General features: G+C 41.7%; 1 protein-coding gene across 1 annotated transcript; it reads right to left on the minus strand.

Annotated features, from left to right (window-relative positions):
* Positions 1 to 1,904: 1,904 nt before the first annotated feature.
* LOC149936347 (BPTI/Kunitz domain-containing protein-like) lies at positions 1,905 to 12,406 on the minus strand. Its single transcript, XM_090153668.1, has 4 exons — positions 12,207 to 12,406; positions 11,953 to 12,144; positions 6,808 to 6,914; positions 1,905 to 2,141 (listed from the first exon to the last, which is right to left on the minus strand). The coding sequence occupies exons 1-4, from the start codon at positions 12,250 to 12,252 to the stop codon at positions 1,905 to 1,907; spliced, it is 582 nt and encodes a 193-aa protein (XP_090009794.1). The 5' UTR covers positions 12,253 to 12,406.
* Between the last annotated feature and the right edge of the window lie 2,030 nt (positions 12,407 to 14,436).

Genomic DNA, 14,436 nt, shown 5'->3' on the forward strand with positions numbered 1-14,436 from the left:
TCATCTCATTCGCTTTTGGCCGTATTCGGATATACAAAACCCAAAATTACGTCATCTCATTCGCTTTTGGCCCTATTCGGATATACAAAACCCAAAATTACGTCATCTCATTCGCTTTTGGCCCTATTCGGATATACAAAACCCAAAATTACGTCATCTCATTCGCTTTTGGCCCTATTCGGATATACAAAACCCAAAATTACGTCATCACATTCGCTTTTGGCCTTATTCGGATATACAAAACCCAAAATTACGTCATCTCATTCGCTTTTGGCCCTATTCGGATATACAAAACCCAAAATTACGTCATATCATTCGCTTTTGGCCTTATTCGGATATACAAAACCCAAAATTACGTCATCTCATTCGCTTTTGGCCTTATTCGGATATACAAAACCCAAAATTACGTCATCTCATTCGCTTTTGGCCCTATTCGGATATACAAAACCCAAAATTACGTCATCTCATTCGCTTTTGGCCCTATTCGGATATACAAAACCCAAAATTACGTCATCTCATTCGCTTTTGGCCCTATTCGGATATACACAACCCAAAATTACGTCATCTCATTCGCTTTTGGCCCTTCCTATAAAAACTTGTTGAGGTTAACGGTAATAGTAAATGTAGGGAGCTGTTGTCTCGTGTGGCATACAAGGGCTGGCCACCACCTTCCTACGCATTGTAACCCAGCCACTAGCTTAAAGGCATTAAAAGTCGCTCGGTGACTTTGACCTAAGGTAGTGCCAAGGGTAATAGCCTAGCTGAAGCTGATAATTCGTCTCAACACGGCCATTCTCCACAAGTATAAACAAATACACTCTTGGGACGATTCAATCCCTAAAGAGTATGCACTATGCAGACGACAAATGCAGCTTAGTGGGCGTGCTAACGATAAAGACGAGAGTGAAAAAAGATACAGATTGTTGTCAAGCTGTAAAGAGACAGATATCCAAGTCAAAATATAAGATTATCTGGTGAAAGGGATTAGTTCAAGTTTAGGGGTGTAGTCGTTTACTGATAATTTGCGCTTTCCACAACAATTCTATTAAACTCCAATATAGACATGTTTGTGAAAATTGTGACCCACCTTCAGAATTTGATTTAAAGGACTTGGTTTTATTCTGCCTATCACCCTTTAAATTTACTCTCCTTCCAAACAAATACCCTGGTGGTAGGCCAACATGTTCTGCTGTTGGCCTACCACCAGGGTATTTGATTGGTAGGAAACTAAATTTAAAGGGTGACGGGCAGAAGAAAACCTAGCCTTTAAGATTATAATTATATGTCGAAATCGCTTTAGCATCAGCATAATCGTTACCCATCCAATTTAACACTGAAGTACGCGAGTCCGTTGTGCTAATGTTACGTATAATATTAGGCCAAGCACACTGTATTATAGGACTTATTTTGGTGTTGATGAAAATCTATTTTGAGGTAGAATTGGTTATTTAGTTACCAAGTTTGATTTCGTTAAGTCAAGGAGCTTTATCTTGAATATGAATTAATTAAGTAATAACGCAGAAGAAAAATCTATAATCGTGACAATGACATACCCTTTCCATGGTTTGTTTGTCGAAAGATACATATGGATAGTTGAATACCAAAAATTAAGCCAGATTTTCTTTCCCATAATTATCTGTTTATTTAGTATATTTCTTTGTTTGTAACGGTTTTACAAAATATATGTTCTTTATTCAATTAGAAACAGCTTCAGCGATATCACTTGGAACCCTTCCCATACTCGTCGCATCGAAATATTTTAACCTTACTTTTGTCAAATAATCCCATTTTCACCTTTTCAAAATTGTAAAGCTTTACCACCAAAATATCGTAATTTTTTAATATATAATTTTATTTCGATCGCAATTTACAGCCATGCAAACATAATGCGGCGAATACCCGTATTAAGTGGTTTCGCATGTTTTTTGACAGTTTTCTATTGTTTCGAAATTATTCGCGTTTCCTTTACAGCCGCCATACGTAAACTCTTCACATTTCATGGTCTTAGAATTGTAGTAGAAACGTTTAAATATGGCAAAGCACGGTCCACTGTCCTTCGGAAGCAGACAGATTTCGTTTACCGCTTCCACGCTTTCCAATGTAAATATGGCTAAAATAAATAATGCCATCTTTAATCGACTCTTATTTTCAGTAATGAAATAGAATTCTTACCTGCAGCGATAAACATTGCGAACAAGACGCTCGTTGTAAACTTCATTTTGAATGTCGCGCTTTTAAATCCCACGCCGATCGTAGAATGTTTTTGGAATGAAGATGAACGGATGAATTCCGCTTGCTTTATAGCGAATCGTCTCCCTTATGCCCGATGTAGTTGCCTACCGCCTTCCGTATATTCGGACGTGACTACAAAGTGAAAACCAGACGTTGCGCAAGGAAAAACGGAAAATCCAACTAACAAAATATCAGGTATGGTTTGCATCATATGACAGCATCAACTAGGCTTAAGTACTTTGAAAAATGGGTATTTTGATTGGATGGAAAATTCCAGGATGACAAATAGGCAGTAGCTTCAAAGGTCGCAATCATTTTTAATTTTGATTGCGTGTGCCAAGTTTCTAACTGAAGCGTAGGAACGAAAAACATATAAAATCAGATTAGCCGCTGTCTAGTAAACAGCATAATGAATTGTTTATGGGACAGAAAATGTCATATCAAATGTCTGATTAAAACTATACCATACAGCAAACTTGATCCATAAAATTTTATTTCACAATAATCTTATTGAAACCCAGTGGTGTAGTCGGGGCAGGGCGTCGCCCCGGTGCTTTTTTCAAAGGCAGGGCCCCGCCCCGCCTTGGTTTTTCCATTTTGCCAGGGCGGGCCCTGCCTCTTTTTTTTCCAACTTGCCAGGGCTCGCTTTGCTTCTATTTCGTATATCATTTTTCTGGAATAAAGGGTGTGTGAATTTATGATAAATTTTTCCCGCAAAAAAATACCATAACAATTTCAAATCGTTACCTAGTTACGGCCAGCTTCAATCACGCTAAAAATCGAAGTTAAATGTACATTTATAGCGTCCGGTACAGCCAACTTCGATTACGCGCTGTTGAAACCTAGTTTTTTTTGCTGTCGACTTCGTTCGCGCTTTGTCACTGATGCTATTTCCAATAACCACTGAAGCGATTTTAGAATTTTGCATTCAATTACTAACGTTAGATTGGCTTTCTAGGTTAATGAAAGCCACAACAGAACTATTGCCCATATTCGTCCTTTCCTCCAACACGGTTTGTTAGAAATTCAGTCTTAACTCATGTTCCTCTAGGCAAAAGGACCCGAGTGCTAGGAGTGGTCATGGAACGTAAAATGGCGTTTAGTTATCGAGAAGGGAGTTTGAAACATCACAAGCTATTTATAGACGTCTTGGTCGAAATTTACGACTATTTAAACGTATAGTAAGCATAGAACCCTGAGAGTTTTGTTTAAAAAAGAAATTTATTAATAAAAGTTTGTAGCGTAGGGCGAACGAAGCGGCCACCCCAGGCGTTAAGTCTAAGGGGGTGCCTCAGTGGTAAAGAAAAATAAAGGAAACAAATATTTTTATATTAGGGGCAAGCAAGGCGGGCACCATAATTGGATTTCGCTTCATCCTAAAACTTGACTCGGGGCTCGGGCCGGCACTCCCCAGCGACTACCAAACAATTAAAAACAAATAGGCGAACGTTTATCATCGGCTTCTTTCAATTGGACGCCATGGCTGTAATAAGCGAGACACAGCGAATCCAGATGATTAATTTAAGACAAGGAGGTGCTACGTGGAGTCTTATAGCTACAACAGTTAATTGTTCGGTTAGAAGTGCCAAATATCGCTACGCCCCCCTTTCTACGACATGGCACAATTGTGGTATGGTTAATATTTTTTAAAATTTGTCTAAGAAAGAAAGTGAAATGTTTTTTTACTCAGTAATATAGGAATTTTCTAGGAGTAGCCGACTCAAGAAAACAGTGCGTGCTCAAGATAGAAACTTGCTTAGAGACGCCTTGCGAAATCCTGGTATTTTAATTAGGCAGTTAAGAAGATGCTGGGATGAAACTGGGGCTAGAGTCACTGCCCTAACTTGGTTTGCGAAACTGCAAAAAGGGATTTACGACGTTGTCGTTCACTATGCAAGCCGCTTCTAACCCCGAGGCACAAGTTAATTCGTAGTTTTATTTTGTAGACAGCTTCTTCGATGGCCTAGAGACGTGTTGTCCTGGCTTATTTGGTTCTAAGACCATTAGGTAAGGTGTTGATTTCAGTTTCTGTTCGAGACGCTGTGACCACGTTCTCCATTAAGCGAAGGACAACAAACAGATTCCACATATATTCCACTCCTGAAACAACACTTTACGGCTGCAGAGTTAAAAGAAACCCACCCTCGAACGAGGTGCCAACCAAGGCTACGGGAGACACGAGATCTAGGAAACGCGAAAAGGCGAGAAAGATCCGTGTTGCGACACTAACTGGAAACTATTATGAACTGACGGTTGTGAGGCGATAGTTTTAATGAATACAAAACTACCCGAGTACATGACAGATTTTCAGATTTCAGACTTCTTCTACAATCAAATTATGTAAATGGTACTGAGATTTCGCGGACGACCTCTCCTAGTAAAAAGTAACCATCATAGCGAATGCTTTCAGTAACTTGTTCCTTAAAATATTATTTCGATATCAATGTGTTGTTAGAAATAAAAGTATTTTCCATAAAGCGTTTTCTAAGAATAAATATAACTCTTAAAGGCAGAATACAGAAAAGCACAGTGATCAGTTTCAGAAACCAAATTTTAGAGTGTCTCAAGTCAAATCATTAGCAAATTCCTCCATTCGGCGCACTAGCTTAGTTAGCATCAGCTTAATTGTGTCTATGTTAATAAACACCGGTTAAGAAGAACGAGGAAAACGTTTCAAAAACATTAATTGGTTTAAGTTGAATTTATTGACTTAACAATTTTCTAAATTCCTAAAATAGATTTACACCAACCCTCCTTCTTAAGCACTCTCTTAATCTTCTTCTGAACGGGTTGATTAAATTGCGCAAGTTTTAAGTCGTCAGAAGGTTGAAGGCGGTGATGACCATTAAGTCGTCAGAAGGTTGAAGGCGGTGATGACCATATTTGTAAAATCTTTGGCGATAAGCGGAATCGTTTTCTTCAGAGGTTTACAATCAGATTCAGGTCGACTGATAAAGCCGGGCACTCTTATAATGCAATACCTTCATCTGCCGACAAGCACGTTACCACCCTGACTGAATGCGCAGAACAGTTATCTTGCATGGCCACTAGCGATGACAACATGGAATCGCGCAGAACTGGTCTTCAACGGCCAACAATCGATCTGAGAATTCCAGCTTCCCCACCATACGTTGACGGAAAATTGTCCACTTCTCTTGGTTCTCGGTGTAAACGTCGAATAATTGCGCTGGTGCCTTCGTCATGTTACCCAGACAGTCGGAGAGCTTGGAAAAAAACCGATCAAGGGTATAAAACCAACACCTAACGTAATCGTCTGAGAACAATATAAGCCAGGACAATACGTCGCTAGGCCATCGAAGAACAGAGGCCTGCACGACGTCCTATTTTGCGCGTTTTAGCGCGTCTTGACGAGCTGCCTTTTTATTTTACGAACCTTGGCTCGTACCGATCTCAAAGGAGCTTCTAGCTCGCCGAGTTTTAAGCACGCTAAATCGAGTTAAAAGAAACTCGGCGAGCTAAATCGTAGCTCGCCGAGTTGAAAGTGGCTCGGCGCGCTTAATCGCAGATCACCGAGTTAAAAGTAGCTCGACGCGCTAAATCATAGATCGCCGAGTTCAAAATAGCTCAGCGCGCTAAATCGTAGCTTGGCGAGTTGAAAGTGGCTCGGCGCGCTAATCCATACCTCGGCGAGTTGAAAGTTGCTCGGCCCGCAATTCCATAGCGCAACGCGCTAGATAAGTTTATTGTATACATTTTAGTTTTTAACTTTAAAAGCGCTGCTGAAATGATTTTAATGTCACTTCCCTGAAGGGGGGCGTATGGGTGTAAGAATTGTTAAGTATAACGTATTCCGCTGTCCGATATATTATGGCCGTTTGGAAACATTGATTTTGAGATAAATGGACGACGTTTGTTTTAAATTTTTCACGGGTGTCGATGGGTTTGTTGGCTAGCGTAATCCTTGATTTGGGAAAAATTTAAACGAGACAAATAATGTGTCAACGTTATGGAATAATATTTTATCAATTTCAATATAAACTGCAGTATTGTCGTAAAACATTTGTACTTAAAAACTTATCTCTTCGCAACAACTCGCGTTACACTTAACGAACTTCGATTCTTTCGTTGAAACGAAACCAAATTTCACAAGAAAGTTTTTATTTTGATTTTTCGCCTTCAGATGGAGACTTGGACGTCTTGGAAGAAATCTCTGTTAACGAATAGCCTATGTACAATGCTAACTAATACTAGGGAGCTAGTATATTATACACTTATGATATTAGCTAATACAAATTTAGTTACAGAAGAAAGCTTTCAATCCGCGATCGTTCTTTAGTCGCAGTTTGTAAGCTTTCTTTTGTAAATAAAATTGTTTCTAGCCATGACATAGCAAATAGCAGTGCGTTTAATAAAACGTTTAAAGGGAATATAACCTCAACTCAGTTTTTTATGCTTTTCTATGCTAACAATTTTATCAAGAAGTGACTCACTAGCGCCAAAAATATCTAAAGCCATAGAGGGAGCGGAGTGTATTGAAACCAAAAAACCCGAGGTTCTATTCCCTTATACCAATTTTAACTCGGATACTCCACAACTAGTATATAAGTTAATTACAATTATAACTACGTGTTTAAGAACGGCGGCGTAATCGCTGAGCTCGCAATCAACAGTCCGAACTATCTCCAACGCTACTAGGGTCAAGCTGGAATTACTGCGCATAGCTATTTATTAATTTTATCCCACGGAGCTAATTTTAACCTACCAAGCTACGGATTAGCACGCCGAGTTACAAAATAGCGCGCCAAGCCAATTTCAACCCGCCGAACTATCGACTTACGCGCCGCGCTACTTTCAACTCGCCGAGGTACGGATTAGCGCGCCGAGCTACGATTTAGCGCGCTGAGTTATTTTGAACTCGGCGATCTATGATTTAGCGCGCCGAGCTAGTTTCAGCTCGACGATCCTCGATTAAGCGCGCCAAGCCACTTTCAACTCGGCGAGCTAGAAGCTCCTTTGAGATCGGTACGAGCCAGCTCGTCAAAACGCGCTAAAACGCGCAAAATAGGACGTCGTGCAGGCCTCTGTCGAAGAAGCTGTAGACAAAATTAAATACGAATTAGCTTGTACCTCGGGGTTAGAAGCGGCTTGCATAGGGAACGACGACGTTGTAATCCAATTTTCTTCAGTTTCACCCACAGTGTTAGGGCAGTGACTCTAGCCCTAGCTTTATCCCAGCGACATTTTGACTGCCTACTTAAAATACCCGGATTTCGCAAGGCGTCTCTAAAAAAGTTCCTATCTCGAGCGCGCATTATTTTCTGAAGTCGGCCACTTCTGTGAAAATCATTAAGTAAAAAACACATTTCACAAAGATTAATTTTTTGTAACCATACCATAATTGTGCCATGTCGTAGAAAGTGCGCGTAGCGATATTTGGCACTCCTAACGGAACCATTAACTGTTGCAGAAATAAAATTCCACATAGCTCCTTCTTGTCTTAAATTAATAATCTGGATTCGCTGTGTCTCGCTTATTACAGCCATGGCGTCTAATTGATAAAAGTCGATGATGAAAAATGCCTATTTATAGCTTTCCGATTGCTTTTAATTGCTAAGTAATCGCTGGGGCTAGAGTCCATGCCCCAACTGTGTAGCGCTTAATTTCCATCGCAACGCAGCGGACGGTTTGGAATTTAATATTGATAGTTGTTTAAACGCTGGGGAAGTTATGTTTTTTTAACGATTATGGTTAGTTCTGCAGACAGCCCTGGATTAACCATTAGGAAAAAAAAAGCAATTGCTTAGGGCATCAAGAAATATAGAAATTAGGGGCACCATCTAAATTTTATTCATTAGGAAGAACTAAAAAATGTGATAATGATACAATGGAACTTAAACTAAATAAAAATAACTATATCAGTATAATTATATAATATTTATAATATAAATACTCCTTTGAAGCGTCTACTGACATCGGCAATTCGCCAAAACGATTACCTCCATAAATATATTGAATACCGCAGGAACAAAAAGGCTACATGAACTGTTTTGACTATACTAAATATACTAAAGTCACGACTGCTCGTTTGGCCGACTGCTCGTTTGGCCGACTGCTCGTTTGGCCGACTGCTCATTTCACCGACTCTTATTGCCTGTCCTTCTCTATGTCTTTAGTGTTAGGTTGACTTATAGAACGGGCAATGTATTCTAAGTATTGGCGCCTGACGGCGCCGCGAACTCACTTCGCTCGAGCACTGGGGGCCCGTCCCGGCGCCCCCTCAGCCCCGTTCTTTATAACCAAGCTGGGCCTTCTAAAACGCGTCCTAGAGGACAGTACCTAGTCAAACGCACCTAGTATCGTCCAAAAGCCAAATGAGCAGTCGGCCAAATGAGCAGTCGTCCAAATGAGTAGTCGGCCGACTGTCCATTTGTCCGACTGAGAAATCTGACACATGGACAGTTGGCCAAATGGACAGTGCATTTGACCGACTGCTCATATGACCGACTACTCGTTTGGCCGACTGCTCGTTTGGCTAGGTACTGTCCTCTAGGACGCGTTTTAGAAGGCCCAGCTTGGTTATAAAGAACGGGGCTGAGGGGGCGCCTGGCCGGGCCCCCAGCGCTCGAGCGAAGTGAGTTCGCGGCACCGTCAGTTGCCAATACTTAGAATATATTGCCCGTTCTATAAATCAACCTAACACTAAATACACAGAGAAGGACAGGCAATAAGAGTCGGTGAAATGAGCAGTCGTTCAAATGAGCAGTCGTTCAAATGAGCAGTCGTTCAAATGAGCAGTCGTTCAAATGAGCAGTCGTTCAAATGAGCAGTCGTTCAAATGAGCAGTCGTTCAAATGAGCAGTCGTTCAAATGAGCAGTCGTTCAAATGAGCAGTCGTTCAAATGAGCAGTCGTTCAAATGAGCAGTCGTTCAAATGAGCAGTCGTTCAAATGAGCAGTCGTTCAAATGAGCAGTCGTTCAAATGAGCAGTCGTTCAAATGAGCAGTCGTTCAAATGAGCAGTCGTTCAAATGAGCAGTCGTTCAAATGAGCAGTCGTTCAAATGAGCAGTCGTTCAAATGAGCAGTCGTTCAAATGAGCAGTCGTTCAAATGAGCAGTCGTTCAAATGAGCAGTCGTTCAAATGAGCAGTCGTTCAAATGAGCAGTCGTTCAAATGAGCAGTCGTTCAAATGAGCAGTCGTTCAAATGAGCAGTCGTTCAAATGAGCAGTCGTTCAAATGAGCAGTCGTTCAAATGAGCAGTCGTTCAAATGAGCAGTCGTTCAAATGAGCAGTCGTTCAAATGAGCAGTCGTTCAAATGAGCAGTCGTTCAAATGAGCAGTCGTTCAAATGAGCAGTCGTTCAAATGAGCAGTCGTTCAAATGAGCAGTCGTTCAAATGAGCAGTCGTTCAAATGAGCAGTCGTTCAAATGAGCAGTCGTTCAAATGAGCAGTCGTTCAAATGAGCAGTCGTTCAAATGAGCAGTCGTTCAAATGAGCAGTCGTTCAAATGAGCAGTCGTTCAAATGAGCAGTCGTTCAAATGAGCAGTCGGTCAAATGAGCAGTCGGTCAAATGAGCAGTCGGACTAATGAGCAGTCGGACTAATGAGCAGTCGGACTAATGAGCAGTCGGACTAATGAGCAGTCGGACTAATGAGCAGTCGGACTAATGAGCAGTCGGACTAATGAGCAGTCGGACTAATGAGCAGTCGGACTAATGAGCAGTCGGACAAATGAGCAGTCGGACTAATGAGCAGTCGGACTAATGAGCAGTCGGACTAATGAGCAGTCGGACTAATGAGCAGTCGGACTAATGAGCAGTCGGACTAATGAGCAGTCGGACTAATGAGCAGTCGGACAAATGAGCAGTCGGACAAATGAGCAGTCGGACAAATGAGCAGTCGGACAAATGAGCAGTCGGACAAATGAGCAGTCGGACAAATGAGCAGTCGGACAAATGAGCAGTCGGACAAATGGGCTGCTCATTTGGCCAACTGAAAAGTCGACCAAATGAGCTGTCGGCCAAATGAAAAGTCGGACAAATGGACAGTCGGCGTAACGTGTATTTTATGGTCGGCCAAACGAAACTCTCCCCTGAGGTATAGTCGTTTTGGCGAATTGCCGATGTCAGCTGTAGACGCTTCACCGGGAGAGTTTCGTTTGGCCGACTTCTCATTTGGCCGACCACAAAATACACGTTACGCCGACTGTCCATTTGGCCGACTGCACATTTGTCCGACTGAGAAGTCGGTCATATGGACAGTCGGCCAAATGGACTACTCATTTGACCGACTGAACATTTGTCCGACTGTCCATTTGGCCGACTGAGAATTCGGCCAAATGGGCAGTCGGCCAAATGGACAGTGCATTAGACCGACTGCTCATTTTTCCGACTACTCATTTAGCCGACTGCTCGTTTGGCCGACTGCTCGTTTGGCCGACTGCTCGTTTGGCCGACTACTCGTTTGGCCGACTACTCATTTCGCCGACTGCTCATATGTCATTTAGACGATACTAGGTGCGTTTGGCTAGGTACTGTCCTCTAGGTCGCGTTTTAGAAAGCCCAGCTTGGTTATAAAGAGCGGGGCTGGGGGGGGCGCCGGTCCGGCCCCCCAGCGCTCGAGCGAAGTGAGTGCGCGGCGCCGTCAGGCGCCAATACTTAGAATACATTGCCCGTTCTATAAGTCAACCTAACACTAAATACATAGATAAGGACAGGCTATAGTATAAGAGTCAGTGAAATGAGCAGTCGGTCAAATGAGCAGTCATTCAAATGAGCAGTCGTTCAAATGAGCAGTCGGTCAAACGAGCAGTCGGTCAAACGAGCAGTTGGCCAAACGAGCAGTCGGTCAAATGAGTAGTCGGACAAATGAGCAGTCGGTCAAACGGGCTGCTCATTTGGCCGACCAGAATTTCAGCTAAAAGAGTAGTCGGCCAAATGAGTAGTCGGCCTAATGAGTAGTCGGCCATATGGTCTGCTCATTTGGCCGACCGAAAAGTCGACCAAATGAGCTGTCGGCCAAATGGGCATTCGGACATATGAGCAGTCGGCCAAATGAAAAGTCGGTCAAATGAGGAGTCGGCCAAATGCGGAGTCGGCCAAATGCACCCCACCCGCTTCACCTTATTTCAGTGGCGGATTTACCATAAAATTTTATTTAAAAAATATAAAAATTTATCCTACAAAATGTATCTCATACACGTTAAAAAATTCAGTTACGGAGTAAAATATAAATGCATCTGTATTAGTATTATCCAAGATTCCAAATAAGAATTTTGTTTTCCTGAGTCCGGCGTCTACTAACTAATGATGGGCGGGGGCACAAAATTTCTTAAATTGCTTAGGGCAGATATTGGGGTTAATCCGGCCCTGTCTGCAGGTTAAGACTGTCTGAATTGAATTAAACTTGTCTCATGGCAATATCTCATCAGCGGTTAGTCGTAAAGAGATAGAAATGACATTTTGTCAATATGAATCAACTACCCATTTTTTAAATTTGTCAAAATTGACATTTGGCGAAGGTGGCGCATTATCCCAAGCAAAGACAATTAGCAACAACTTCAGCGAGATCGCTTGGACCCCTTTCCATACATATCGCAATGAAATATTTTAACTTTGCTTCTGTCCAATAATTATATTTTCATCTTTTCAAAATTTTAAAGCATTATCAACCAAATGGCGTAATATTTTAGTTTTATTTCGATCGCAATTTACAGTCATGTAAACTTAATGCGGCGAATACCGTATTAAGAGGTTTCGCAGGTTTTTTGACAGTTTTCTATTGTTTCGAAATTATTAGCGTTTCCGTTACACCCGCCATACGTAAACTCTTCACATTTCTTGGTCTTAGAATTGTAGTAGAAACGTTTAAATAACGCTAAACACAGTCCAGATTTCTTCGGAAGCAGACAGATTTCGTTTACCGCTTCCGCGCTTTCCAATGTTATTATGGCTAAAATAAATAATGCCATCTATAGTCGACTCTTATTTTCAGTAATGAAATATAATTCTTACCTGCAACGATAAACATTGCGAACAAGACGCTCGTTGTAAACTTCATTTTGATGTCGAGCTTTTAAATCCCACGCCGATCGTAGAATGTTTTTGGAATGAAGATGAACGGATGAATTCCGCTTGCTTTATAGCGAATCGTCTCCCTTATGCCCGAGGTTGTTGCCTGCCGCCTTCCGTATATTCGGCTGACGTGACTACAAAGTGAAAACCAGGGGTCCGTTAAGTTAGCCCCCCCAGCAACCCGAAATTTTATCAGAGACCTATATTCTATTTGCACCCCCCTTGCACCACCAAAATAAAAGCTTGCACCAGAACAGGGCGGATTGCACCGGCAAAATTAAACTGGGGGGCCAACTTAATGGCCAGCCCCCCCGAATTTCCAAAGGTCATTTTTTTCCCTATATTCTATTTGCACCCACCTTGCACCACCTTGCACCACCAAAATAAAAGCTTGCACCAGAAGAGGGAACATTCCACCGGCAAAAAGGAACTGGGGGGCCAACTTAATGGCCAGCCCCCCAGAATTTCCAAAGGTCATTTTTTCCCTATATTCTATTTGCACCCACCTTGCACCACCTTGCACCACCAAAATAAAAGCTTGCGCCAGAAGAGGGAAGATTCCACCGGCAAAAAGGAACTGGGGGGCCAACTTAATGGCCAGCCCCCCAGAATTTCCAAAGGTCATTTTTTCCCTATATTCTATTTGCACCCACCTTGCACCACCTTGCACCACCAAAATAAAAGCTTGCGCCAGAAGAGGGAAGATTCCACCGGCAAAAAGGAACTGGGGGGCCAACTTAATGGCCAGCCCCCCAGAATTTCCAAAGGTCATTTTTTCCCTATATTATATTTGCACCCACCTTGCACCACCGAAAACAAAGCTTGCATAGAATCAATGTCACATAAGTGTCCGACACAAATAATGTATGAACAGTCTGATTAGAATCGATTTGTGGTGGTTGTTGTATCATAAGTAAAAAAACGTAAAAATACGACTTCATGTTTTGGGAGCGGTTCTAATATAACTGACCGAAACAAAAACAATTTATGAGCAGTCTATTTATTAATAGTATCAGAAGTAACACAATAAAAGTAAGTAGGTCATTGAAAAACTTACTGGCAATTTTATAAAGTGGGAACCGAGGGGCAGTTATCTCCTTCGCAGAGTGCAGAAGTAATCGAGGTTAAAAATTTAATCGGATTAAATTTAATACAGCCAAAGCTGCAGACATCAAATTTAATCAGATTTAATCAACCAAGAGTGCCGATTTAATCATGGGAGTGAACTGCCTCTCGGTTGGAACAAATCATATAGAAATATTTTGACCAAGTTGATTAGTAGTGCTATCAAAAGTGTCCTAAACGACAGAAGTACTGACAAAGCTAACTATCGCGCGAAATTTTCGCTTGCGATTTTGATGTGTTCATCCGGCTTATCTCTTTCAATTTCCACACTAACCTGATGGTACCCGATAAACAAACTATAAGGCGTTTCTATTATCAATATCGTTTAAACTCAATGTTCATACAACTGTGCGCCGATTCATTTTGTGTGTCGTTAAAGGGATCAGCAGCCTACGTTGCATGTTGGAGCCTATATTGAAATTATATGTGCTATAATTTTACGATACTGCGCGTGTCTGAGATTCGGGCTCCATTAAGTTGACCCGCCCTAATAAGCATAACTAAAATAACATAGCCTATCAATACGCACCCATTATGCACCATTACGCACCGTTAATTTCAAATTATGCACCAGTGCCGTTCTGACGGAATTAAATTTTTTAAATGGGCGGGCCAGCTTAACGATAGCCCGCCCAATTTAGAATTTTCAGCCTTAAAAGTAGCCTATCAATTGGCACCCATTATGCACCATTATGCACCACCATTTTTGAAATTTGTACTACACTGTTTTACGAGTCAGATCAACTTTTCAAGTTCATATTGTTAGTCTAGATCAGGGGTTTTCAACCTTGTGCTCCCGATGATTACTATTTATAACTCTTTAGTTCCTCATAAAATAGCGAACGGCTCTGTTAAGCACAGTGGCGATTTTCCCATTAGGCGCACGATTGTTAACGGCCCCCATTTGGACCGATTTTAGGGCCCCACTTTTGAAATTTCAGGTATAAGTGCCCCAAAATTACACTGCGCCTAGGTTTTTACTCACAATCCTAAGGATTTGTTTGTACTAGTTTCACTTACAATGTAGCCGATGCCGATGCCGATG

Source organism: Leiobunum rupestre, chromosome 7 (genome assembly GCF_980474605.1).
Source record: "Leiobunum rupestre chromosome 7, qqLeiRupe1.1.hap1, whole genome shotgun sequence".
Lineage (NCBI taxonomy): Eukaryota > Metazoa > Arthropoda > Arachnida > Opiliones > Sclerosomatidae > Leiobunum > Leiobunum rupestre.

Bases quoted from the DNA above. Each gene is read 5' to 3' on its own strand.
- LOC149936347 (XM_090153668.1), bottom strand. From the start codon at position 12,252: ATGAAGTTTACAACGAGCGTCTTGTTCGCAATGTTTATCGTTGCAG. The intron at 12,145-12,206 runs GTAAGAATTATA...TATTTATTTTAG, and splicing joins CGCAATGTTTATCGTTGCAG to CCATAATAACATTGGAAAGC. The intron at 6,915-11,952 runs GCGAAACCTCTT...ATTAATAAATAG, and splicing joins AGAAAACTGTCAAAAAACCT to CTATGCGCAGTAATTCCAGC.